The sequence below is a fragment of the Mustela erminea genome, chromosome 1, assembly GCF_009829155.1.
Source record: "Mustela erminea isolate mMusErm1 chromosome 1, mMusErm1.Pri, whole genome shotgun sequence".
Lineage (NCBI taxonomy): Eukaryota > Metazoa > Chordata > Mammalia > Carnivora > Mustelidae > Mustela > Mustela erminea.
This window is the reverse complement of record NC_045614.1, coordinates 8,567,748-8,594,607: the sequence shown is the minus strand read 5'-3', so window position 1 is coordinate 8,594,607 and position 26,860 is coordinate 8,567,748. Positions and strand designations below refer to the sequence as shown.

Genomic DNA, 26,860 nt, shown 5'->3' with positions numbered 1-26,860 from the left:
GAACACCCCCACTTCTAGGATAGTAAGAACTACTCCCACACCTGGAGTGAAACAGCCCTCGGCATTTGACAGGGTACTCTTCTCCCCAGGGGAGCAGACTGGCTCCCCCACTTACTTAGCTACACACCCTAGCTCACCCACATCTGGAGACACAGCTCTCCTTCCCTGGGAGAGAGAGGGATCCTTTCTCCTGGGCACAGATTGATACACACCTGTAGGGAGAGCTGGGACCTCACCTCCTTGGGTCTGGGCTGGGCACTGGGGTCCAGCTGGGGGCAACCGAGAGCCACGGGTCCAGCCCCGCCCCTGCACCGCCGGGTCGCCCCGCCCTGCCCCGCGGGCCCCAATGCCCAGCCACTGCCCGACGCCCATCGGCCTTTCCGCCTCACTCAGCCGCGCCGTGGAGTCGGACGGCCACAGGTCATGGATCGGACAGCAGGCAAGGAGCTCGCCCTGGTAAGGGGACCAGAGGTCTCGGACCCCACATCCCTGGCGACCCTGAGGTCCAGGAACGCCAGGTCCCTGCTTTTTGGACCTTATCTCCCCGCAAATCGGACCCTTCGTACCCGCCCAGGAGTCCCAACCTTGGGCCTCCCGGCCCCTGCCCCAGCGCATTGGCTGGTACCTCTTAAGGTTGGGGGGTGGGCGTCTCTGAGCTCATCTACGGGTGGGGACAAAGACAGACTCCGTGAGGCTGGACCCTGGGACGTCCCCAGATCCCACTCCATGCAGGGCGGGGGAGGAGGCTGCCTGCGGCCCCGGGACCCCGCCCCAAGCCTCGCTGAGTCTGACGGGGAAGGGGGAATGGTGCTAGAAGACCCGGCTTGAGTCCGCGCGGGAGAGCGGGGGCCGAGGTCCCGCGGCCCGTCCCCCCGCGGCGCCCTGAGCCCGACTCCGCGTGCAGGCGCCGGTGCAAGACTGGGGCGAGGAGGCCGAGGACGGAGCCGTGTACAGCGTCTCCCTGCGTCGGCAGCTCAGTCAGCGCTTGAGCCCGAGGGCAGGGCCCGGGGGCAGCCAGGTGAGGCAGGGGTTGGAGGGTGGAGCGCGGGGCGGTGTGGAGGGGCCTGGAGGTAAAGCCGCCCGAGGGCACAGCCGCGGGGCGGAGCTGAGGCTGGTGGGAAAGGCGGGGCTTACAAGCGCCCTGGTAAGGGTGGAAAAGCTCCTGCGGGCGGCCAGGTGAATGGGGTTGATGAGTGTGGAACCTGGGACTAAACCCGACCGTAGGGCCTAGGTGGGCCAGGTTTAGTGGGGCGGAGCTGGAGTGGGGGATGGTCTTTAGAAGCAGCCGGGTGAGAGCGGGCTGGGGTGGAGGGCTGGCATCCCGGCCCGGGAGCGACTAGCGAAGCGCGGCTGGAGAGCTGGGAACCGCATGGGAGGGCACAGCGAGTGAGGGCACGGGGCGGGGCTGGGGGGAGAGCCGTGTCCTACGCGGATTTCGAGGGTCGTTTGAATATGGAGCAGAATCGTGAATCCAGGAGGCGGGGTTCAGAGAAATGGTCAAGGTCAGATGCAAGAGCTGTACTTAGCGATGGGTGTGATTGGAAAAAGGGGTGCTCTGGGGGCCACTCCTTGTGTCTCTTTGCCGCCCCCTTGTCCCGCAGGCCTCCAACCCCGCTGCGGATGCCTTCCTCCATTACCGTACGAGCAAGGTGCGGGCGCTGAGGGCGGCGAGGCTGGAGCGGCTGGTGCAGGAATTGGTGTCTGGGGACCTCGAGCAGGACCCGGGCTTCGTGCCTGCCTTCTTGGCCACCCACAGAGCCTTTGCGTCCACCGCCCGCGTGCTGGGCCTTCTCCTGCCACCACCGCCACCGCCCCTGCCTCCAGGGTCAGTACCAAGGGGAAACCTCCGTGTTCCCACCCCCAGACTCTCACCAGGGTACTCGATCCGGCATTCCCTACTCCTAAGCCCCCCCAGCCTCCCTCTTCACCTGATGGGAGAGTTGCTTTTCCCAGGACAGAGATCAAGAAGACAGAGGGAGGAGGTCTGCGTGTCAACAAGAATTTAAGGTTGGTCTCCCATAGGTGAGGGTGGGGGTCCTAGAGGTCCAAGGTCATGTCTGAGGCGTAGGAGCTCCCGAGATCCAGAGTTCCGGGCTCCTCTCTGAGGCCCCCCACTCTGGCCAGGGCTGTGGTGTCCGTGCTGGGCTCCTGGCTGCGGGATCACCCTCAGGATTTCCGGGATCCCCCTGCCCACTCGGACCTAGGCAGTGTCCGCACCTTTCTGGGCTGGGCGGCCCCAGCAGGGCCCGAGGCCCAGGAGGCAGAGAAGCTGCTGGGAGCTTTCCTGGAGGAGGCTGAGCAAAAGCAGGAAGAGGAGGAGAAGCCTGAGGCATGGACAGGTGAGGGGTATAGGGTCCCGGAGCAAGCCTTTCCCTGCATCATCTGTCCCCCAGTGGCCTTCTGCCCTCACAGAGTGACAAGTCTTGGGCAAAATTCTTAATCATGTCTGAGCCTCAGTTTCCCCACCTGTGTAATGGGGGTATTGACCCTTTGTGGGACATATCAGCGTTTGTCTAACACTTCCCCCTACACCTCCATCCTAACTACAAAAATACTCTGCCATTGTGTCACGGTGCCCTTTGTTTTTCACTACAATTTATTCCATTGCTGCTTACCTCAGGAGCCAAGAGACCTGGGTTCAAATCCCAGTTCTGCCAGTTGCTGACTGTGTGACCTTGGATAAATCCCTTCTCTCTCTGAGCCTCTGTTTCCATATCTGTAAAATGGGGGAGATAATAGTATTTCCTCATTGACCTCTTTATTCATTCAACAAATAGTTAGCTACTGGCTCTTGGCATATAAATGGACAGTGGTTCCTAGTTCCTAGGGAGGGCAACAGTAAACCAGTAAATAAATAAACATTGAGGGCTTGGCAATAGTGTTATTTTCATCATTGTTGTTATCACTGATTCTTACTTATTAGAATCTACCACTTAAGGTGAAAAGACATAAGAACCCATTCTGATATTTTTTTGTAGAGTAAGGTATCATGACCTGAGCCAAAGGCAGACACTTAACAACTGAACCACCCAGGCGCCCTATATGGTCCTTCATAGAGTTTGCCAACCTCTGTCGCAGAGAGCTTTTGGGGAGAGGGAAAAATATCTACATACTTCATTCAGGTCTTTGCTCAACTTGTCCCTTTCTCTGATCTCCAAGCAAATATAGCCTTTCACTCTGCCTCCTTGCCTGCCTTATTTTTTAAAAAATTCTTATTTATTTATTTGACAGACAGAGATCACAAGTAGGCAGAGAGGCAGGCAGAGAGAGAGGAGGAAGTAGGCTCCCCCGCAAGCAGAGAGCCTGATGCAGGGCTCGACCCCAGGACCCTGGGATCATGACCTGAGCTGAAGGCAGAGGCTTTAACCCACTGAGCCACCCAGGCGCCCTGCCTGCCTTATTTTTATGCATAGCCTTCACTGGCCTTTTCCCTGACTCTGTCCCCAGGGGCAGAAACAATCAAGATTTGTTGATTGAGGGGTGCCTGGGTGGCTCAGTGGGAGCCTGCTTCCTTGCCTCTCTCTCTGCCTGCCTCTCTGCCTACTTGTGATCTCTGTCTGTCAAATAAATAAATAAAATCTTAAAAAAAAAAAAAGATTTGTTGATTGAATAATTGCATCCTGCTTATAAGGTATCATCTTTCATCCATCTGTGTTGGACCTGATCCCGATCTCAAAAGCATCTAAATCCCTAATCCCCAGGGGCGCCTGGGTGGCTCAGTGGGTTAAGCCTCTGCCTTCAGCCCAGGTCATGATCCCAGGGTCCTGGGATCGAGCCCCACATCGGGCTCTCTCCTTGGCGGGGAGCCTGCTTCTCCCTCTCTCTCTGCCTGCCTCTCTGTCTACTTGTGACCTCTCTGTCTCTCTCTGTCAAATAAACAAATAAAATCTTAAAAAAAAAAATCCCTAATCCCCATCCTTTAATCCTCAGATTAAAGTGGCCGCATTCATCTCTGCTTTACAAAGTAGCAGCCACTTCTTTTTCCCTGGTGACAAAATCCGTTATTTATATATATTTTATCCCTCTGTCTTCCCCCTTGGTTTTTTAAGTGTCATCTTCCTCTGCCTATGGGATTTCACCAGCTGATTCCAAGTCACTAGAGCTACACAGTCCAGTGGGGGTGGCTGCTCACCACATGTTGTTATTGAGATTGAATTTAAAATAAAAATTTCAGTTCTTTGGTCACACTAGCCACATTTTTGGTGTTCACACTGACTGTGTATCCTGCTCTGGGATATACTTTATTTTTAATTTTTATTTTTTTAAAGATTTTATTTATTTGACAGACGGAGATCACAGGCAGAGAGGCAGGCAGAGAGAGAAGGGGAAGCAGGCTCCCCACTGAGCAGAGAGCCCGATGTGGGACTCGATCCCAGGACCCTGGGATCATGACCTGAGCCAAAGGCAGAGGCTTTATCCCACTGATTCACCCAGGTGCCCCGGATATACTTTATTTTAACATCTTTATTTTGGGATTACTTTTTACTCTGAAAAACTGCAGACATAGAGAAAAGTAGAGAGAATAGTATAAAGAATACTTTATCTTTTGACACAAAAATGTGTTTTTAGGATGATTTGAAAACAAATCCCCGACTTCCGTCACTTCACATGTAAATACTTCGCTATACACCTTAACTGAGAAGGACTTTTTTTATTATTATTATTTTTAATATAACCTCATGTGTACAATCATTTCTAACAAAATCAGTAATAATTACTTAATATCAAAAGTTACCCAGTCCTGGAGGGCCTGGGTGGCTCTGTCAGTTAAACGTCCAACTCTTGATTTTGGCTCAGGTCATGATCTCAGGGTTATGAGATCCAAGTTCCAAGTCAGGCTCCACACCCAGCGTGTGGATTCATTCTCTCTCTCTCTCTCTCTCTCTCTCTCTGTCGGGCCCTGGGTGGCTCAGTTGGTTAAGTGACTGCCTTCGGCTCAGGTCATGATCCTGAAGTCCCGGGATGGAGTCCCGCATCAGGCTCCCTGCTTGGCAGGGAGTCAGCTTCTCCCTCTGACCCTTCCCCTTCTTATGTTTTCTCTCTCTGTCTCAAGAAAATAAAATCTTAAAAAAAAAAAAGATTATCTCTCTCTCTGCCCTTCTCCATCTTACCATCTCTCAAAAACAAAACAAACAAAACCAAACAAACAACAACAAAAAAACCCAGTCCATATTCAAATCTCCCCATTGTCCCTAAATTGTTTTTTTTTTTTTAAGATTATTTATTTATTTACTTGACACAGCGAGAGAGAGAGCACAAGCAGGGGGAGCAGCAGGCAGAGGGAGAAGGAGAAGCAGGCTCCCTGCCAAGCAGGGAGCCCAATGCGGTGCTTGACCTCAGGACCCCGGGATCATGACCTAAGCCCAAGGCAGACACTTAAAAACTGAGCCACCCAGGTGCCCTAAATTGTCTTTTTTTTTTTTTTACAGTTATTTCTTTGAAATGCAAACATCTGTTGTAGGCACTTGATCTTTCATTTCTTTTTTTTTTTAATTTTATTTATTTGTCAGAGAGAGAGCGAGCGAGAGCGAGCACAGGCAGACAGAGTGGTAGGCAGAGTCAGAGGGAGAAGCAGGCTCCCCGCAGAGCAAGGATCCCGATGTGGGACTCGATCCCACGATGCTGGGATCATGACCTGAGCCGAAGGCAGCTGCTTAACTAACTGAGCCACCCAGGCGTCCCTGATCTTTCATTTCTTAAATCTGTTTTATTCTATGACAATCTCCCTTTGCCTTTTGTTTAATGTCATAAGGGGGGAAAAATGGGTCATTTGTCCTGAGGAGTGTCTCACCTTCTCCATTTACCTGTTTGCTGTCTCATGGTGACATGTAGCATGTTCTTCTATCCCCCTATTTGCCATAAGATCTGCAGATTCGATTAGCTTAAGTGCAATTTTTTGCCAATGCCAACTTTTTCAAGCTAGTATTTTGCAACGCCATCTGTCCTAATTTGAAATGAAAGACAGATAAGTGGACTTACAAAGACAATTTAAAAATAATAATATAGTGCTGTAACTATAATATGAAGGAGATAGAAAGCCAAAGCAGTTTACACAATAATAAACTATACTTGTGGCCATGTCTTACTAGGATACATGGCGAAGTCGTCCAGAGCCTTTGTCTCTTACAGCATCACGGTCAGTGTAACAGCCACAAACACCAGCTAATGCAGGGGAGAGAATTGGCCACACAGGTGTAGCAGCATAAACACTGGTGACCTCACTTTCTAGAATGGTGAATAACACTCATATATTCCAAACAAAACAGAGCCCAGACTCTGGCAGTCTTTGCATTCCTGGAGCCAAACTAATGGGTGTTTATGAGAAAGATAGCTTTGTTCTAGGTGCAGATTATTGTAAACAGGTTTTCCAAGGACACAAATGTCTTGGAGGGACGCTTGGAGGCTGAGCACACAAATTCACTGTGCAGGTCGGCCCCCTTGTGGCAGATTTCGATGTCAAAATATCTCCTAGGGGACGCCACTAGAGAATCCCACTACAGAAAAATCATCTCTATTTATTGGGTACTTTTTGGCTGTCTAGTATGTATGATCTCTGATTTTTAAAAATCCAGATGAAGAAATCAAGGCACACGCTGGTTAAAGAGTTTGCTTTAGTTCACATAGCAAGCCCGGGGGGACAAGTTTGGATTTGACCTTGGGACTGATACTATAGCCTTCCCTTAACTACAAAGTTATATACCACCTCTCACCACAAGAATAGGGCAGACAGATCTTTGTTTTATTTATTTATTTATTTTATTAGACAGACAGAGATCACAAGTAGGCAGAGAGGCAGGCAGAGAGAGAGAGAGGAGGAAGCAGGCTCCCCACAGAGCAGAGAGCCCGATGCGGGGCTTGATCCCAGGACTCTGGGATCATGACCTGAGCCGAAGGCAGAGGCTTTAACCCACTGAGCCACCCAGGTGCCCTCAGATCTTACTTTAGTATAGATTCAAAACCCAAAACACCACTCTTTCCTACGCTAGCCTTTAAGAACCAGGCTTCAAATCCCCACCCTGTTATTTCCTGTAAGTGTACCTTAGGGCAAACTGTTTCTGCCTCAGTTTCCCCATCCATGGGAGGTGGATAATAGTACCTCCCTCACTGGGTTAGTGTGCTCAGTTACCTAGGGTAACTGAGTTACTAGTAACTGAGTAACTGTCAGTTACCAGGTACCTAGGGTGGATTACCACCATAGGCGCTAAATGAACATTACCATTGCTCTGACACCCCTAAAAATACCCAGAGAGGTTTCCCTTCTGCAGATTAGGAAAGTGAGACTCAGAGACACTGAGGAACTAATCCAAGATCACACAGCCAGTCCTGGATTCAAACCTGAGAGTTTTTAACCCTAATACTCCCTCAGGACCTCCTGGAGCTGTCCACTCCCCCCGCCCAGACTCCCCCGATGACTGCTCTGAAGCGGAAGCGGAGGCAGGACCCGTGCGGGAAGGCCCTGAGCTCCTAGACTTTAGTGTAGATGAACTGGCCGAACAGCTCACGCTGTTGGACGTGGTGAGCACCGGGGCGGGCCGCGGTTGTGGGGCAGATTCGGTTGAGCACAGAACCTACACACCTACCCACACACGCGCCCTCCCACCCTCCCCACCTCCACTCAGGAGCTGTTTGCACGCGTGCGTACCTGCGAGTGCCTGGGCTCCGTGTGGTCCCAGCGGGACCGTCCAGGGGCCTCGAGCACCGCCCCCACGGTGCGCGCCACTGTGACCCAGTTCAACATGGTGATTGGTTGCGTGCTGGGGTCCGTGCTGGGAGAGCAGGGCCTGGCCGCCCCGCAGAGGGCACAGCGGCTGGAGAAGTGGATCCGTGTGGCCCAGGTGCGCCTCCGAGGAAAGGGGACATGGGGGGAGGGGCATGGGAGTAGGGACCAGGCCTGGTGAGAGACAGGGGACCGGAGGCAGAAGGCAGAAGACCAGGGGCTGGGAATGAGGGGAAGGTTGGGGTTAGGAGGTTCCCCTTAAGGGAAAACCTAACAGGGGCCCAGGGCGGGGTGGGGGGCAGGGCTACTGAGGGACACTGGGTGGTTCTAGGGAGAAGAGGAGGGGTTGGGTTGGAGGAGGACCCAATGCCCAGAGAAGGGGGCAGCGGGTCCGAGAGAGACTGGATGCGGGCAGGTCAACAGCCTCAAGGCTGAAGAGAAAGAAATGGGGGCCCAGGAGGGGGGGTGGCCAGGGAGGAAGGGAAGGGGGTAGATGGCTGATACCCAGGTCGGGGGAGGAGAGGTCTGCGTCCAGGAGAGATACTTTGGGCACGTCTAGGGCCCAGGAGAAGTAAGGAGTGGGGACAAAGGAAGCCAAGGTGGGAGGTAGGGAATGGAGGGGCAGCTGGGGGAGGGGCTGGGGCTGCAGGTGGGGGAGGGGGGCGAGTCCTGAGGGGAGAGGCTGACCCCTGGTAGCTTGTTGGGCAGTCCCTAGGGGTCTGACCTGGGGGGTCAGAAGTCTCCGATCAAAAGCGAATCATAGCTGGGGGTCAGGCGTGGGGTGTCACCGGCTCCCCGCCCACCCGCAGCGCTGCCGGGAACTGCGCAACTTCTCCTCGCTGCGCGCGATACTGTCCGCTCTGCAGTCTAACCCCATATACCGGCTCAAGCGCAGCTGGGGCGCCGTCAGCAGGTAAAGAGGTGGCGGGGAGGGGGAAGCCCGGGCGCAGTCAGCAGTTGAGGGGGGGAGGGGGCTTGCCGCTGAGGCGGAACGCCCTCCCCAGCGCAGCTCTGACCTTCCCCGTCGCTGACTCCTGACCCCTCTCCTGACCCCCCTCAGGGAAAGGTTATCCACTTTCAGAAAACTTTCGCAGATTTTCTCCGATGAGAACAACCACCTCAGTAGTAGAGAGATTCTTTCCCAGGTAATGACGGGTGTGGACACGCCCCTCCCCCCCCACACACACACCACCACCAAGGATCCCAGGCCCAGAAAGGGAAAACCGAGACCTGGGGCTCGGCACCACTTGCCAATGTCAAAAATTCAGTGTTCTTTCACTACTGCGCAGCAATGACCTTCCCCTTGTTTTACTGCCTCTGCTGCCCTCAATATCGCTCACGCTCAGTGAGCGCCTTATTTATTCATTCATCAAATACCAGAAGTTACACGGAAAAGGTCACTTGAGGCCAGAATCACAGCAAAGAGTAAAGGGTAAAAAACCAAAAAACCAAAAAACAAAAAACAAAATTACACTAGGACTTGACTTTGATAAGCAGAACAGAATTGTCTGCCAACAAGTCTGACTTGCTGTAGGCAAGATTGAGATTTGAATCGCAATTAATGCTGGTTGTTAGGGTGAATCCACAACAGATGGGATGTGAAGCCTGTTCCTTCGGCCCAGAACATTCTTCACATTCGCCTTCCGCAGGTCTCGCCCTGCTTGCTCCTTGATTGCCCTTACCTGTGCCTGCTACATGAGGAGCTTGGTTGTTGCTGTCTCTCCCTGGCTAAGAGTCAGCTCGGGAGACCAGGATTTTTGTCCCTTGCTCGCTGCTGCCTCCCCAGCACTCGGAACAGTGCTGGGCACAGAGTAGCTGCTCAGTAAATACCGGCGAGTGAATGGATGTCTCAGATTAGGATAAGAGGTCAAGGAACGGGGAGCTCTGAATTCAGCAGCTGCTGGGTGCCAGGCGCTGTGCCCGTGGTGGCTGAAAGCAAAACAGGCGTATGTGGTGGGTCTTGAGGCATCTTCCCTGAGGACAGGTTTGGAGAGAACCTGGGTCTGCTCAGTTCTTCCCTCTCCCCCAGGAGGAGGCCACCGAGGGCCCCCAAGAGGAGGACACCCTCCCAGGAAACCTGCCCCCAGTGAGTGAGGTGGTTTGGGATGGGGGCCAAGCAGGATCCTCACACAAGGGGGTGGTACGTGATGGCGCTGAGAGTGACTGAACTTCTGGGGACCACAGAAACTGCCCCCGGGCCCTGTCCCCTACCTTGGCACCTTTCTCACGGACCTGGTTATGCTGGACACAGCCCTGCCGGACATGCTGGAGGTCTGACCCCTGACCCTTGACTCCTGACCCTAGCACCACCTACCCTCAGCACAGTGGGCCTCCTGTAACCCACCCTTGACCCTGCCCGCGTTCCCTACCCCAGCCCCCTTAGTGCAGTGGGGCTCCTCACATCCCAGCCCCTGACCGTGACCCTCAAGGGTCTTGATTCTGGAGGCTCCAGTTCAGACAAAGTTTGCCCCCAGGGGGATCTCATCAACTTTGAGAAGAGGAGGAAGGTGAGTGACACTGGGATGGGTATGGCCGGTGGGGGAGGGGGACAGGTTGGGGGTGGGGAGGGGCTGGTTCTGAGAGGCCACCCCCTCAGGAGTGGGAGATCCTGGCCCACATCCAGCAGCTGCAGAAACGGTGTGGGAGCTACTGCCTGAGTCCCCGCGCCCCAGTCCTGGCTGCCCTGCGTGCCCAGTGCCAGCTCAGCGAGGAGCAGAGGTGACCCCACCCCTGGCCTGGCCCAGCCCCCACCCTGGCTGATTCTGGACGGCATGCTTGACCCACTTACCCCATGTATCTCTCCAACTCCCCAGACCCTCTCCTGAGCCTGACTCCCATCCTATGACCTTGCATTTTTTTCCAGCCCAGGGAGGCCCCCAGTTCACCTCTGACCTCAAACTCTGACCCCGTCTGACTTTCTGACTTCAGCCTTGAATGTACAGGGGCCATTCCATCCCCCTGTCCCATCTGTTCTCTTCCCCACCCTCTGACCCTCTCTGACCTATGACCCCACTGGTAACCCCAGTCTGAATCTCTGAGCCTGATCATTTTCCCCCAGTTTGGAATAACCAACCATCCAACTCAACTATCCCTTTTGTTTCTCTTCATTCTGTTGAATCCATTACCCTAATCATTGACCCCCAATGATTACTTGACCTTGAACTCTATCTTTGACCAAATCTTACTCCTCAATCCCACTCTGAAAATCCCTGTATGACCTGCCAACCAAGCCATTGTGTCTCATCCCTAATAAGACCCTGATGCCAGAATATGTCCCCATTTGTTATCCTGACCCCGGGATTCAGTGCCCAACCACCGCTGCTCCCCCCTCACACACAGCGATAATGCAGCTCCCAACTGCTTCTAGCTTTCACCTCATTCCTCGCTGCTTCCTGGCCCCAACCCACCCCAACGTGCACCTTGACTCCTCAGCTATCGGGTCTCCCGTGTCATTGAGCCACCTGCTGCCTCCTGTCCCAGCTCCCCACACGTCCGGCGGCGAATCAGCCCCACCAAGCGTCTCAGCGCGTGAGTCTTGGGGTGCGCCTGGGGAGTGATGTGGGCAGAGGTGGGAGGCTGCTCCTGGCGCCAGTCCAGGCTCATCCTCGTCCCTTGTGTCTGTCTTTAGAAAGCTGTCCCGAGAGAGGCGCTCATCCCCTGCTGGGAGTCCTGGGGACCCGTCATCCCCCACCCCTAGGTGAGCATCCCAGTGAAGGGACTGGACATGGCAGGGTCAGAGGTCAGGGCAGCCACTTGACCTCAGACTCTGTGTCTCCTGCAGTCTGTCCCCAGGGTCCCCCCCATCTAGTCCTAGAACCAGAGACCCTCCTGGCAGTCCCCCGGCCTCTCCAGGGCCCCAGGGCCCCAACACCAAGGTATTAGGCCTGCCTGTGTGCATTGCGGGGCTGTGTGTGTCTGTCTGTGTGTGTTTGTGTGTCTGTGTGTGTACATGGGATGTCACAGCCAGGCATGTACATAAGAACATGCCTGGCTGAGCACTCTGGGTATCTGCCCAGGAGACCACGTGCATCTTAAGGCTCTGTCTGAGGGACTGTCTCTCGGACTGGCTTATGCTTTGCTCTGGATAAGTCAGCTCGCCCACAGGGCGCTCCAGGGTGTGATAGTATTTCTGCAAGGATATGCGTGTCCCCAGGAATTGGCATGCCTAAAGGGGCACATGGGCTTAAATATCGACAGTATCCATGGGACCCTGAATGGGGCTGTTCACAGACTTGTGGATGCACAGCAATTACAAGCGTGTGTGTTCTTGCTGCTGTCTGTGCACGTGGGATTTCTTGTGCATAAGCGCAGCTTTGTGCCATGTGTATGGGTCACGTGTAAATTTGTTTTCGTCACAGGGCACGAAGGTCTGTATGTGATGCATGGATCACATACAGACCCACATATGTGATTGCATGGATGTAGGCTTGTGAGTGCACCCTCACTGCCTGTCCCCAGGCCCCGCTTGTGTAGGGGGACATAAAACTCCCCCCCCACTCAACCCCCCCTCCTCCCACTGCCTACAGCTGCCCTTGAGCCTGGACCTGCCGGCCCTGCGGCTCTTGGCTTTGCCCCTGAGCAGCTCTCACATCTCTGTACCGGGGCAACCAGGATCGGAGGCTCGAGTCATCCGTGTCAGCATTGACAATGACCATGGGAACCTCTATCGGAGCATCTTGGTGAGGGAGGGATGGGGACAGGAACATGCTGGGCAGCCCTGCCCCCAGGGGCTTGGCTGTCACACCCCACCGCCCACCATCTTTTCCCAGCTCACTAGTCAGGACAAGGCCCCCAGCGTGGTGCAGCGAGCCCTGGAAAAGCACAATGTGGCTCAGCCCTGGGCTCGGGACTACCAGCTCTTCCAAGTCCTTCCTGGGGACAGGGGTGAGCATGAGCAGCAACTGTGAGCAGCCTGGGCTGGGGGTTAGCTCCAAGGGCAGCAGACGGACTAGAATCAAGGTTGGACTAACAGGGCCAGGAGGTGGCTCTGCCACAGAGTAGGGGTAAGATGAAACAGGGTGGGGGTAAGAGGAAGTGTTATTGGTGCCTCGATTTTGCAGGGTCCTGCGGTTGCCTTTGCTGTGTGAGCGAGAGGAGCACTAAAGGTGTCTTCTTAGGATTTGTGGGGAAGTGAGGTTGTTCAAGGTCAAATGGGAGAGGGAGGAAAGGAGGTTGTCTTGGCTTCAATTTGTAGGATCATGAGGTCATTCAGGCTCGGCCTGGTGGGGTAGGAGTCTAAAGAGGGTCTAGGCTTGAATCTGTGAGGAAATGAGCTTGCTCCAGCTCAGCAAGGGGATCCTGAAGTTATCTGAATTTGCCATGGGGGAGGGCCACATGGTATTGAAATTCAGGGTAGGGGAGCACGATGTTGTTCAATACAGACACAGGTAGAAGGTCTCCCAGTTCTCAAGAAGGAGAGGCAAGAGCGACACGCTAAAGGACATGACATGGGGTTGGTTGGATTTTAGGAAGGAACATAGAAGGCTATTGGCTTTGGCTATCAAGAGTGAGGGCCACAGATTTTACAAGGGGGATGTAGGAAGTCAAGTTGTCCAAGTTCATGTTGAGAGCAGCATGAACTTGGCTGGGGGGAAGGATGAATGAGCAGGAAGTCGTTTGGGATGGGTGACCCGAGTTTGTCCCACCTTGCAGTGTGCTTGTCTAGACTCCAGAGGGAAATAGCAGGAGGTTGCCCAGGCGCGAGGAGGGAGAGACATGAGGTTGTGCAGGCTTTGTGTGGGAGGTTGTCCGGGTTCTGAATGAGAGGAGAATTAGGTTGGCTTAAGCGCTGGCTGAAGGGACCCAAGGTTGTTCTGCAGAGCAGACTGGTGAATAGCAGAAGGTGACCTAGGTCTTTTGTGGGGAAAGTATGAGGTTGTGCCCGCCTTTGACCATCATGTCTGCCCTGGCCAGAGCTCCTGATTCCTGACAATGCCAATGTCTTCTATGCAATGAGTCCAGCTGCCCCTGGAGACTTTGTGCTGCGGCGAAAGGAGGGGGCCCGGCCCACAACCACAATCTCCTCATCCTGAGGGGACCCCCTTCTCCCTCTAGGTCACAGGCCCCAGGGGCAGGTTGGGGGTTATCTTCCCTTACCATGGAAGTGGGGAGAGGGTTCCTCTCCTAGAGAAGTCCCATTCTCCAGTAAAGCCCATTGCGTTCTGTACCCCATGACCCCCCACCTCCAATTTTAGCCCTTTGGACACCCTCTCTCTGACCCTCTTGGCACCAGATCCTTATTCCAGAGCCATGAGCTCACGGGTGGGCTGTGAGAAGCTTCATCCCATAAACATAGAAAGCTTGTAGGGTGCTGGGGGTGGGGAGCAGACCCTTCCCTAGAGAAATCTTGTAACTGGCAGAGACACATCAGAACTGACAGAAGTGGATGAAAATAGGGGCCAAAGTTATGAAACAGGTCTGTCTTGTCTGTTCTGAGCCTAGGCCTTGTGTTCTCTATCATGACAGAAATTAAAAAACCAAAAACAAAAACAAAAAAATCTAAGAGCCTTCTGAAAGGGTTTGGGTGAGACATGACCAGAGGCGAGGGGGTGGGGCGGGGGGGGGTACTTATCACACACGCAGAGGTTGCCTATCACACACAGAGGTTGGGACTCCCCAGCATTTGGGGGCCACTATCCTTCTTTTCTGCCACACATATGGGTGAGTGGAGAAATGAAAATCCATTGAGATCGGAGTCAAATACCATCATCACCCATTAGTCAACAGGATGTGGGGACAAAAGAGGAGCGGTACACCGTCCCCCTGTACTGGGGGAAGGAGAGGAAACGGAGAAGGCAGAGACAAAGGGAGCCATAGGGTCAACTGCGACACAGTCGTAACTGTCAACAACCACCATCCTAACAATAATGTGTTCACTGAGGAACTTCTCTGTGCCGAATGTCAACTAGGGGCTTTGGGTTCTTTGTGCTTCAGGTGTTCAAAAATCCAGTCCAAGCAGATGTGCAAAAAAGGAAACTAATGGCTCGTATAAATGAGAAGTTTGGTGGGTCCAGCTTCAATCACAATTGGATTCAGGGAGGCAAAAATTGTCATTGGGATTTTGTTGCTGTCTCTGGGCCCTGATTTGCTCTGAGAATGAGACTGTCCACCCTCCACCCCCCCCACCCCGCACTCCACCAAATCCAATCACCCTCTGTGGCAACAGAACAACCTAATTTTTAGCTGGTCACCCAAAGTAGAAAACACATTTCCAGTCTACCTTGTGGCAAAATGTAGTCATGTGACTAAGTCTTGACCAATGGGATGTAGGTAAATTCTTTTTCTCCCAGTAACTTCGGATAAAGTCCCAGGACCGAGGCTCATTGGATCCATTTAGGTCACATGCCCACCCCCAGCCAATCACGGTGCTGCGGGAAATGCAGTGTTCTGACTGGCTAGTCTAGGGAGGGCAGGCACCAATATCCAGCCCTGCTCCAGGCAGGTACCACAGATGTGATGTTTACCCTAGTTTGAGAAGCTCAGCTCAAGCAAATAGCTTTCACCATGTGTAAATATAATTACTTTCCAGATTATTAAAAGAACAGCACGTTCCTTATAAAATAAAAATCTCCAGACTTAGGTGGTTGGACGACTACCTTCAGCTCAGGTCTTGGTCCTGGAGTCCTAGAATCAAGTCCCTCATTGAGCTCCAGGCTCCTTGGGTAGTCTGCTTTTCCCTCTGAACTTCTCCCCTCTCATGCCCTCTCACTCTCTCAAATAAATAAATAAAATCTTTAAAAATAAAATAAGAGGGCGCCTGGGTGGCTCAGTGGGTTAAGCTGCTGCCTTTGGCTCAGGTCATGATCTCAGGGTCCTGGCATCGAGTGCCACATCAGGCTCTCTGCTCAGTAGGGGGCCTGCTTCCCTTCCTCTCTCTCTGCCTGCCTCTCTGCCTACTTGTGTTCTCTCTCTGTCAAATAAATAAATAAATTTTTTAAATCTTTAAAAATAAATAAAATAAATAAAATAAGATCCCAACAGCAAAAAACAAAACAAAAAACAAAAACCCAAGAGTTAAAAAAAAAAAAAACTGTTTTCAAAAAAAAATCACAGATCTAGAATATATGTTATTTTATTACAGGATCATATGTTTGGCCACACTGCTTAACACCGTGCACTCCACCGCCGGTCACTATGATTATTTATTATGATTATTTATTCCTACCCAGCCTGGGAAGAGATGTTGATTAGCACGATAATAACAGTATCTTACATTTTTTGAATGTTTGCTATGTGCCAAGCCGGGTGTTACAGATGAGAAGGCTGAAGCTCAGATCAGTCACCTGTCCAGGGTCACAGAATAAGAAAGTCTGCCTGCCTCAGAAACCCAGAAACCGGCACTGTTCCTGAACCCCAAGTGGCCGCGGGGGGGCCCCCCAGGGCCCCTGCCGCCTCCCGCGGGACCAGCAGGGCGGCCTCCTCCGGCTTATCTCAGCCCAGGCTGCGTGTGGTCCCGCCCCCTCGGGGGAGCTGCCACTTGGAGGCGCCTGGCCGGGAAGGGCCTGGTCAGCTGTGTCCGGCGGAGGCAGCTGCTGACCCAGCTGTGGATTGTGCCAGGGGCGGAAGGGGGGCAGGGGGCAGGGGCCCTGGGCCCCCCATCGCCAGGGACTGCATCATGGATCACCTTCGGGCCCACCTCTGGCCCGGTGTCTGCTCTCTCTGTTTATTGCTCGCTGGGGCCGCCTGGGCTTCCCCACCCAAATCCCTGGACCCCAAGTTTGAAAGTAAAGGTAAGGGTAGATCGGTGTGGGACCCCCGCCCTAGGTCCTGGAGGGCATTGCTCAGGCCTGAACTTCCAGAAGGGCTCCTGGGGATCATATTGGGTTCTGAACCTCCAGTTTAGATCCTGGGGGTCAAACTGGTCTTTGAGCCTCTTAGACTAGGACTCGGTGTACCATGCCGGGGTCTAAGACTCCAGACTGGGTCTGGAGGGGACATAAAGTTCCCATTTTATCTTTTCAGGGGGCCCTGGGACATGATATATCGTAATGGGGCAGGGGTGGTGCTGGGTCTAGGCCTCGACGTCCAGAGTCCCTGAGGAGAGGGGACCTAGCCCACCCTGCTCTGAGGGAGGGAGGACAAAGCCCGGGTCGAGGCAGAGGGGCCGGGCCGCTGGCGACTGTAAACATGGTTTGTATGCGGGCGCCAGATCCCCGGGCCTGCGGGTCGAGGGAAGGGGCGGGGGAGGGGGTCACGGTTGGCGTTATCTGGTCCCCGGCAGCCTGCCGGGGCCGATAGGGGAGCCCTCCACCTCCGCACACACCCGGGGGCCCGCCTGGCCTGGGGCGGGGCCGGCAGCGGGAGGCGGAGGCCCGGCAGGCTGCGCGCTGTCCAGCGCGTTGTGGGGTGGGCGGGGATGTGTGTGGGAACAGTAAGGCAAGCAACCTGTGCCTGGGAGTTCGGGGGGCACCACCTCTGGGGACCCTTCGAGGGGCCCCGCTTGGGGTAGAGAGCGAGGCGGGGCTTTTTTCTTATCGGTTCGCACAGGCGGCAGGAGGGAGGGGGAGGACGCGGAGACCCAAAGACTGGGTTGCCCCGACCCCCTCCCCTTGTTCCCACCCGCAGCGGCCCTGCTGGCTGCCCGCGAGCCCGAAGAACTTCTGTGCTTCACCGAACGGTTGGAGGACTTGGTGTGTTTCTGGGAGGAAGCGGCAAGCGCAGGGGTCGGCCCCAACAACTACAGTTTCTTTTACCAGCTCGAGTGAGTGCAGCAGGGCAAGAGGAGCGCCCCCACGCTCTGAGGAGGGGGCGGGTGGGCAGGACTGAGCGCGCCCCGGAGTTCACGCTTTGGGATATCTGCTAGTGTCCGGGGCCGGGTGGCACCTCCCCAGTGGGTGGGAAGCCCGCGGGGTCGGGACTGACACGCGCCCCTAGTGGCTGGGGTTGGAACACTCCCGCGATCTCTGTTGCAAACCAATTCAGGGGACAGCACCCCTCCGATGGGACTAAGGCGTCGCGTGCAGGGCTGGTTGTACGCCCTTTGGTGGTCGTGCCCCAAATGCGCCCACGGTCCAGGCAAATTGTCGCACCCTAGCCCCAACTTGCTCCCTTCCCTCTCTGGCCCCTTGGCGCACAGGGGTGAGCCATGGAAGCCATGCAGCCTGCACCAGGCGCCCACGGCTCACGGCGCTGTGCGTTTTTGGTGCTCGCTGCCTACGGCCGACACGTCGAGCTTCGTGCCCTTAGAGCTGCGCGTCACAGCGGTATCCTCGGGCGCTCCACGCTATCGCCGTATCATCCACATCAACGAAGTGGGTAAGTTAGCAGGGAATGGGGATTTTGTCGGGTGAGGGAGTCTCGCCCTCCGCCCACCTGATCAACCCGTCTCCTCAGTGCTCCTGGATCCCCCCACGGGGCTGCTGGCGCGGCGGGCCGACGAGGGCGGCCACGTGGTACTGCGTTGGCTCCCGCCTCCTGGGGCCCCGGTGGCCAGCCTCATCCGCTACGAAGTGAACATTTCCTCTGGCAACATCGCAGCGGGCGCACAGAAGGTGAGGCCTCCTCGAACGTCAGCCCCAAAGGCTCCAAGGTGGACAGCTCCGCCTCCTCCCTCCCTCCCGCCCAGATGGTCCCCACGCCCCGCCCCCTGGTCTCGCCCCTCCAGGCCCAGCCTCTGACGCCCGTCATCTTCTTGCTCGAGACACCTCCACGTCCACTGACAGGTCTTCTTTCCCAGTGCCCCACCAGCGCACCTGGACCCAATGCCACTTACCCCAGTGTCCCAAACACTAGACCCCTTCAAGGTCCCGACCCTCTAGGCTCTGGCCCTGCCCCTCAATAGTCCGCCCTCTGCTCCCTGGGGCCCGTCCTGTTTGGCCCCAAGCTTTCCTGGAAGCAGCATCCTGCTTTCCTCGCCCTTCCCCCTCAGGGCTGCGCTGGGGAGCTGTCCTTCCTTCCTCTGATTGGCTCAGTGCCGCACCCCCATGCTTCTCTGCTAGCCCCGCCCCACTGGCCACGCCTCTCACCCAGGCCCCGCCCCCAGGTGGAGATCCTAGATGGTCGCACTGAGTGCTTGCTGAGCAACCTTCGGGGTGGAACGCGTTACACCTTCATGGTACGCGCGCGGATGGCCGAGCCGAGCTTTGGTGGCTTCTGGAGCGCCTGGTCCGAGCCTGCGTCGCTGCTGACAGTTAGTGGTGAGGCCCCAGGTGGGGGCGTAGGAGGGGCCGGGGAGCAATATGGGGCATTCCCACCACCGTGACTTCCTTCGTGCTCCCCAGACTTGGACCCCCTCATCCTGACGCTCTCCCTCATCCTCGTGCTCATCCTGCTGCTGCTGGCCGTGCTCGCCCTGCTCTCCCACCGCAGGTGAGCGCCCCATTCAGGCACCTAGCCCAGACTCCTCCCCACCCCATTCTTTTGCTGTGGAAAGCTAGGCTCAGAGACGGCAGACATTTGCCCAGAGAGACACAGTGAGGGGTCAGTGGCAGGGCTGGGGTGTGAGCCAGATCAGACCCAGACCCTTAGTTAAAATTCCCTGGGAACATTCACCTAGTTTTCCTTCGACCTCAGTGGCTGCTCCTTCTTGAATTCCTTTGCTTTTTCCTTTTCCCAAGTTTGTCAACTTTTGTAAAATCCCGGGATGGGCTTAATGGAAAGATTTAACACCCTGAGTGCCTCCTGCCCCTGTTGTCAAGCTCCTTAGATTCTTTATGGTAGGACCAGACATCCTGAGGTTTTTGGAATTCCCAGAGCATAGCAGGTGGTTTCACACCCTCAAGCCTATGCTGTTCCTTCTGCCCGGAATGCCCTTCCTGCCTTGTCTGCCAGGTAGGTGGTCTCCTAGGTGTCTTTCAAGGCCTTGTTTATTTACTTGGTTGGAAAATACCTAAGGAGAGCCAACTGTGTGCTAGGCACTGGGGAGAAAGTGGAAAACAAGTATGTCCCCACCTTGTGGATCTCATGGTTGAGAACAAGGGAACCAACAGATATTTGATTATGCATTGTGATAAGTGATATCACAACAAATGGGGCATGGGGACATGACAGGTTGATCAGAAAAGGCTTCTGGAAAGTGACATCAGAATGGAAACCTGAAGGTTAGAAGGCAGCCACATGAAACTTGAAAAGAAACAGCAAATGCAGAGACCCTAAGGTGGGAATGAGCTTAGAACATTGAAGCAGCTACCAAGAAGCACTCTGTGGCTAGAGCAGAATGCATTAGAAAAGAGTGGTGAATGAGGAGGTGAGGGAGGTGACAGGGGTCAGAACATGCTAGGCCATCTGCAGGGCTGGGGGGAGGAAGTGTGAATTTTATTCTAAGTACACTGGGGAAATATTATGGAAAGAAGTGAGAAGGGAAGTACCATCAGTGCATATTGAACTCCTATGCATCCTTCAAAACCCTGTTCTAGTCACCCACCTGTAGGGCTTGCCGCGCAAGCTCAAGCCTCTGTTCTTCCTCCCCTATGCACTCCTCTACCTCCGCTGTGATCACAAGAGGCTAGAACTGTCTGTGCCCCTGTGGCTTGTCCTAAGGGGGGTACCGGTGGGTATTCAGTGACACATACCCATGTACTTGGTCCTTTTGGCTTCATCAGAGCTTTGAAGCAGAAGATCTGGCCTGGCATCCCAAGCCCTGAGAGTGAGTTTGAGGGCCTCTTCACCACCCACAAGGGTAACTTCCAGGTAGGTGGTGGGGTTGTTGCCTTGGGGCCTGGGGTTTCCCTGCTCCCAGGGCTGAACCACAGGTCTCTGAGCAGGCTGGTGCTGTTTCCCCAGCTGTGGCTGTACCAGAATGAGGGCTGCCTTTGGTGGAGCCCCTGCACACCCTTTGCAGAGGACCCACCCGCTCCCCTGGAAGTCCTCTCTGAACGCTGCTGGGGGGCAACACAGGCCGTGGAGCCAGGGGCAGAGGATGAGGGACCCCTGCTGGAGCCAGTGGGCAGTGAACATACCCAGGACACCTACCTGGTGCTGGACAAGTGGTTGCTGCCCCGGAACCCCCCCACTGAGGATCTGCCACGGCCTGATGGCGGTTTGGACATGGTAGCCATGGATAAAGGCTCAGAAGCATCCTCCTACTCATCTGCTTTGTCCCTGAAGCCTGGGCCAGAGGGGGCCTTGGGTACCAGCTTTGAGTATACCATCCTGGATCCCAGCTCCCAGCTCTTGCGCCCAAGGGCACTGCCCCCTGAGCTGCCTCCCACCCCACCCCACATAAAGTACCTGTACCTCATGGTGTCCGACTCTGGCATCTCAACTGACTACAGCTCAGGGGGCTCCCAGGGAGCCCAGGGGGACTCATCGAATGGCCCCTTCTCGAATCCTTATGAGAACAGCCTCTCCCCAGCCCTGGAGCCTTCACCTCCCAGCTACGTGGCCTGCTCCTAGGACTCCAGCCCTCAGATGCTTGGAGACCCAGGATGACCTCAAGTGCTAGTCCAGGCCTAAGACTTATTGAGTAGGGTTGGTGAGGCCACCCTTGGGTTTCTGCCCAGTCCATCCTTGCTCAGTCCATCCTTGCAGTATTTTGAAATTGTATAGAGTTGTGTGTGTGTGTGTATGCATGTATGTGTGTGTCTTTTTTTTTTTCTTTCCCATCATGACTTCTACAAACATCCTGTAAGCCCCATCTTTCCCTGGGCCCAGGCCATAGGGGCAGCAGTAAAAGGCCTCGAGCTCCAACTCAAATTTTGGATCTGGCAACCTGAATAATAATCATAGTAACATGAATTAGTCAGTATATGTTATACTAGCTGCCATAACAAACAACTCCTAAATATGAGTGACTTAACACATCAAATGCTTTCTCTCTATTTCAATGCAAACCTGTATATGGGCAGCCATCTCTGGGACAAGTGAGAAGCCCGGACTCTTCTGGTCTCTGGCTTCACCATCCCCCCAGGGCCACACTGAGATCTTTAGATGGGTCCTCTGTGTCTTGCCAACCAACAAGCAGAACAAAGAGCAGAAGATTTGGTGGGCCATTTTAGGGAGTAGGCTAAGAGGTAGTAATCATCTCTTCTTCACAAATTCCATTGGCCAGAAACACTCAAGGATCCCTGTGGGATCACAGGATCTCACAGGCAGCTGGGGAAAAATACAGTTTAGCTGTACTCCCAAGGAGCGGAAAGTTGTTGAATGAGCCTCTAGCTAGCCTCTGCCACTAATAAAAATGACACTATTTTGTAAGATTTTATTTTGAATTAGGCCCTGTTCTAAGAAAGTACTCTGATGGGACCCATGTTATCAGGTGGCTCACTGGGAGTTCTGTTCAACCACTTTTTAGAAGTTTGACATAACCAAGGAAAGATGAACATATGCAGACCTACTCTACCAATTCCACTTCTAGTATATACCTTAAAAGCCCTCATGGATATGAGCCAGTATATGTGTGCAAGAATGTTCATAAGCGGGGTGCCTGGGTGGCTCAGTGGGTTAAGCCTCTGCCTTTGGCTTGGGTCATGGTCTCAGGGTCCCGGGATTGAGCCCCGCATTGGGCTCTCTGCTCGGCAGGGAGCCTGCTTCCCCCTCTCTCTCTGCCTGCTGCTCTGCCTACTTATGATCTCTCTCTCTGTCAAATAAATAAATAAATAAATAAAGAATGTTCATAAGCAGTAAATAAGTCAATCTGACGAAACAAAATGGGGTACAGTCACTCAGGACATTATATGCAGTAGAGAAAAAGGACTGAACTAAAAAATATGGCCTAATTTTTTTTTTTTAAAGATTTTATTTAGTTATTTGAGAGAAAGAGCATGATCCAGGGTGTGGGTTGGGGGTGGGCAGAGGGAGACAGACAAGCAGACTCCCCCCTCAGCACACGAGCCTGACCCGAGCCTTGATCCCAAGACCTGGAGATCATGACCTGAGCTGAAGTCAAGACTTCATTAACTCGGGGCACCTGGGTGGCTCAGTGGGTTAAAGCCTCTGCCTTTGGCTCAGGTTATGATCCCAGGGTCCTGGGATTGAGCCCCGCACTGGGTTCTCTGCTCAGCAGGGAGCCTGCTTCCCCCAACCCCCTGCCTGCCTCTCTGCCTACTTGTGATCTCTGTCTGTCAAATAAATAAATAATGTCTTAAAAAAAAAAAAAAAAGATTTCATTAACCCACTGAGCTTCCCAAGTGCCCATGGCCTGATCTTAATAACAATGCTGAGTGGGAGAAGAAGAAAGTCTCAGAATATTACATTTATCATGAAACTTTTTATAAAATTCAAAAAGCAAAACAATATGCTGACTGGGCAAAATAAGTACATGATAATGCTATTTATCAAAAGAGAAAAGGCACTTTATATTCTTTAGGTCTTTGAATCTGCACATGTCCCTGAAGTTAAGTATTCCCGCCATGGGAAACCGAGGCATAGAGAGGTTGGGCACATTCCAAAACTCAAGGCTGGCCTTCAGAACTTGAACCTTTGTCTGAGCTGGGCTTACCGGCCTGGGCAGGCCATGGGGTGACTGTCATCTCTCCATCTGGTCGGAAAGCCAACCACCACTCTGCTCTGGGACCCTGCCCGCCTGGATCCAGGCAGGCTCGGAGGCAGTGCTGTCCTGGCCCTGATGCATCCACATGCAGCCAGCACTGGGCAGGGAAATACCGCTGGACCAGCGACAGCTGCAGGGCTTCCCCACTGTCTCCCTCTTCCTGGATCTGGAGGGCCACAATGAGCCCACAGCCCTGGCCAGCCCCAATCCGGTGGCTGAAGTGGGCAGCTGTGTCTAGAAGCAGGGCAGCCAAGTACGCCGCTTCCTGGGGCCCCAAGTCTTCCACTAGGTACTCCTCTAGGCCATCCAGCAGCAGGAGGGAGGGGGCTGGGCCCCGGGCCTCATGGGCAGAGCACAGAAGCTGAAGGAGTTCATGGGTTGACGGTGGGTACTGGAAGCGGATCTTCTAAAGGGAGGAAACAAAGGAAAAGACCATATTCAGCCCAGAAAGCCAGGCTCCCAGCTATAGCTGACCTACTGCCCTGTATACTTTCCTGCGCTAAGCTCTCAGATCCCAGATACCTGTTTCTAGAGTGAAGCAGCTCCGACTGGTCGAATACTTTTCTGTTAGTACCCACCCCCACCTCCTCCCCCCTTTTTTTATATAAAAAGATTTTATTTTTAAGTAATCTCTACACCAAAGGTGGGTGAGTATGGAACTTAAAAACCTGGGATCGAAAGTCTCATGCCCTACCAACTGAGCCAGCCAGGCACCCCCACCCCCTTTTTTTAACCTGCATTTACCATTACCCCTATTAGCGGAGAACTGGTAAGGTTTTTGGCCAGGTCACTAAGGCAATCTTTCCACGGAAAACCCGCTGGTAGGTTCGTAGTGGAACCTCCAGATTGGCCCCGAAAGAAAACCCCGCGTCCAAAAAAGACACTGGTTTAGCCCCACCTCTTACCTTCTGCTTTCAGACGCAAGCGTCTCCTTTCGCTAACTCCGTCCCCTCACCGGACAGTTTCCCAATCTTAACAAAGATTGCACCTGTGGTCCCGCCCCCATCCTCCCCACTCCCCCGTTATTTCATGACTCCGCCCCACAATGGCCGCTCCGGCTCGCTCTTCCTTCGTCCCCTCCATTGGTCTGTCTACCTGTCATTCAACCCTCAATCCGCTCGGGTACTAACTAGTCCGCCTTTGGTCCCACCCCTCCGCTACCTGTAGCCGCAGGGGGTCGAGCGCCGCTCTTCTCCCGCGGGGCAGGCTTTGAAGAGGCCTCCGGGTCAGGAAGAGGACGGGGCCTCGGCCCTCTCCTGCCGCTTCCAGGGCCGCCGCGAATAGCAGCGCCGTCTTTCCAGACCCTGGACCGCCGAGCAGCAGCAAAGGCGATCCAGCCTCTGCTGTATACTCCGACTCAGACTCTGCCGAGCTTCCCAGGTTTAGCACCCGCCTCAGCGCCTCCGCCATTCGCAACATACTTCCGTCCAATCAGCGGCCCGTTTCTGCCCCCTAATCCCGCCCAAACCGAGGTCTCATTGGTTATAATGAATTTAGCTTCTCCATTGGTTCGTGGGTCTGCCGTCAAAGTTAGATTGGCCTTTACTAGCTCCTCCCCCGATGAAGGGGCAAATAACTTAGTTTGAGGGAGCAGGAATGGAGGCGTTTCAGGGAGAAAAGGCCCTTTGCCCAAGTCGGCTGAGGAAGCAGCACGAATATTATTATTGTGAGCTAATCAGCTAATCAGACAAATATAAGGGTCAAGAGTTGAAGAATACAGGCCCTAATCACTGACACATTACTTAAAGTCTCCTAGCTTCAGTCTGCTCACCTGTAAAATGGAGCTCATAATAGCTCAGAGAAATACTGCGATGAGTGTGTCTGTGTGTGTTTCTGCTGATGTCACCCAATGACAACTAAGAAAGTGAGTGATGGAGAAGCTTGTTTCTTTCTCTGCACCTTAGTATTGGCACAGCTTGTGTTGGAGGCTGCAGGCTCAGAAACATTCGTGGGCAACCTCTGAGGGTCTGTGAGAAAAGGAGTCTCAGCTGGCTTCCTCTTTGGCCTGGGACTCCCGGGGTTTTACTTGGAGTGAGGGGGACAGGCATGACCATAGACCAAAGGTGCCAGAAGAGACAAAGACACACATAGAGGGTGGAAGACTAAGGGACAGCCAAAGCAGAGAGCTTGTTTGTCTTGTTCACTTAGGTGCCTCCAGCTCCCGGAACAGTAACTAGATCATTGTACATTCTTAATATATGCTTGTTAAACGAATGAATGAAGAAAGGAAGGTAGGATTGATGAGAAACTGGGAAAGGAGGAGGAACAAGGTGAGTGATTAAGTGATGGCTGGCTGGCTGGGTCTCCTCACCCAGACTTCGCCCCAGAGCTGCCACTCACCCCTGTTGCCCTGGCAACTCTGTCTCCTGGTAACTTCAAAGTGGTGCTGTTGCCAGGAGACCCAGGGGGCGGGGCGGAACTGATATTTCCTGGTCTTTCTCTCTCTGGGGCCGGAAAACAGATCCACAGCATCCCCCAATACACCCACCCACACAGCCAGGCGCCTTCACAACCCTCTCCACACACGCACACGTGCGCGCGCGCGCGCGCACACACACACACACACACACACACACACACCCCATGGCATCTCTACATATATTCTACTTCCAGAACCCACATGTTCACAGCCCTATCCTACCTTGACACAAAGCATCCCATGCACACTTTCTCCCACATTTACGTCCCCACACCCTTTCCCTTGCACACACATTAAAACATACTCTGATACAGACATACCATTGCTATTACACACACGCGCGCGCACACGCACATAGATACATTTCCTTTCAGCTAATGTGCCCGCAGCGCTCTCTACACACATTATTATATTATATATATTACACAATATTATGTCCTTATTGCCTCTCTCATCACTAGAACACCAGCTCCACCAGGGAATTTCTTTTGCTCATTGCTGAGCCGCCCCCCACCAGCTCCTAGAACAGCACCCAGCACACAACAGGTATTCATAAATGTAGACTGAGTAAGTTGGCAGAGATGCAGATGTTTGGCATATTTCTTGTACACATAGCACTTCCTCCTGTCCCTTCTCAGATGCCTGTCTTCATGTCCTGATGGAAGGACCCTTGCTGTAGAGAAGCTCCCAGGAGAATGGAGGACCAAAGTGTGAGGGGACAGGAGAGTAAACAGCTCAGAATCAGTCTGTTTCTCCCTCGTTTTTCAGCATCAAGTGACTAATTCATTTAATAAAATTTTATTGAGCACCTACTGTGTGCCAGGCACTGTTCTAGGCATCAGGGCTTCAGGAGTGAAAAGACAACTAAGAGGGCCTAAGAGACAACTAAGAGAGCGTGGGTGGCTCGGTCTTTTGAGCATCTGCCTTTGGCTTAGGTTGTGATCTTGGGGTCTTGAGATCAAGCCCTGCATCAGGTTCCCTACTCAGCAGGGAGTCTGCTTCTCCCTCTATCTCTGCCCCTTCCCCCCACTCATGCTCTTTCTCTCAAATAAATAAATAAATAAAAATCTTTTTTTTTTTTTTAAAGAAGACAACTAAGTCTCTGTCCTTGTGGAGCTGACATCCTAGTGAGGGAGAAGCTAATGGCCACTAAGCATAATGAGGAGTTTAAATAGTCTGTGAGTGGATGACAAGTGTATGCAAAACAAATTTTGCACAGGGTAAAAAAGAGCTGGAAGGACCAGTTGTTTGGTTTTTGCAATTTGGAATAGAGTGGTAGGGGCAGGCCTCACTGAGA

The 26,860-nt window shown here is 53.7% G+C and overlaps 3 protein-coding genes across 5 annotated transcripts; 2 read left to right on the top strand and 1 right to left on the bottom strand.

The window, feature by feature from the left end:
* Positions 1 to 166: 166 nt before the first annotated feature.
* RGL3 (ral guanine nucleotide dissociation stimulator like 3) lies at positions 167 to 15,412 on the top strand. 3 transcript variants are annotated; one of them, XM_032311745.1, is made up of 19 exons: positions 167 to 456; positions 905 to 1,018; positions 1,602 to 1,825; positions 1,954 to 2,007; positions 2,125 to 2,339; positions 7,367 to 7,515; positions 7,620 to 7,835; positions 8,527 to 8,630; positions 8,778 to 8,862; positions 9,747 to 9,803; positions 9,902 to 9,988; positions 10,192 to 10,224; positions 10,314 to 10,435; positions 11,150 to 11,245; positions 11,346 to 11,414; positions 11,499 to 11,592; positions 12,244 to 12,396; positions 12,487 to 12,601; positions 13,631 to 15,412. In XM_032311745.1, the coding sequence occupies exons 1-19, from the start codon at positions 424 to 426 to the stop codon at positions 13,747 to 13,749; spliced, it is 2,139 nt and encodes a 712-aa protein (XP_032167636.1). In that variant the 5' UTR covers positions 167 to 423; the 3' UTR covers positions 13,750 to 15,412. The 3 variants fall into 3 exon arrangements, with proteins under 3 accessions (XP_032167636.1, XP_032167622.1, XP_032167625.1); XM_032311731.1 differs by having other exon boundaries at positions 337 to 456; positions 10,341 to 10,435; XM_032311734.1 differs by lacking the exons at positions 12,487 to 12,601; positions 13,631 to 15,412 and having other exon boundaries at positions 337 to 456; positions 11,085 to 11,245; positions 12,244 to 12,336.
* A 919-nt stretch (positions 15,413 to 16,331) lies between these two features.
* On the top strand, positions 16,332 to 22,147 carry EPOR (erythropoietin receptor). The gene is made up of 8 exons (XM_032311828.1): positions 16,332 to 16,446; positions 17,282 to 17,417; positions 17,793 to 17,971; positions 18,050 to 18,207; positions 18,699 to 18,852; positions 18,937 to 19,024; positions 20,257 to 20,344; positions 20,438 to 22,147. Exons 1-8 carry the CDS (start codon positions 16,332 to 16,334, stop codon positions 21,047 to 21,049), a joined length of 1,530 nt encoding a protein of 509 aa, XP_032167719.1. The 3' UTR covers positions 21,050 to 22,147.
* A 695-nt stretch (positions 22,148 to 22,842) lies between these two features.
* Positions 22,843 to 24,579, bottom strand: SWSAP1 (SWIM-type zinc finger 7 associated protein 1). The gene is made up of 2 exons (XM_032311722.1): positions 24,306 to 24,579; positions 22,843 to 23,550 (listed from the first exon to the last, which is right to left on the bottom strand). The coding sequence occupies exons 1-2, from the start codon at positions 24,561 to 24,563 to the stop codon at positions 23,047 to 23,049; spliced, it is 762 nt and encodes a 253-aa protein (XP_032167613.1). The 5' UTR covers positions 24,564 to 24,579; the 3' UTR covers positions 22,843 to 23,046.
* Between the last annotated feature and the right edge of the window lie 2,281 nt (positions 24,580 to 26,860).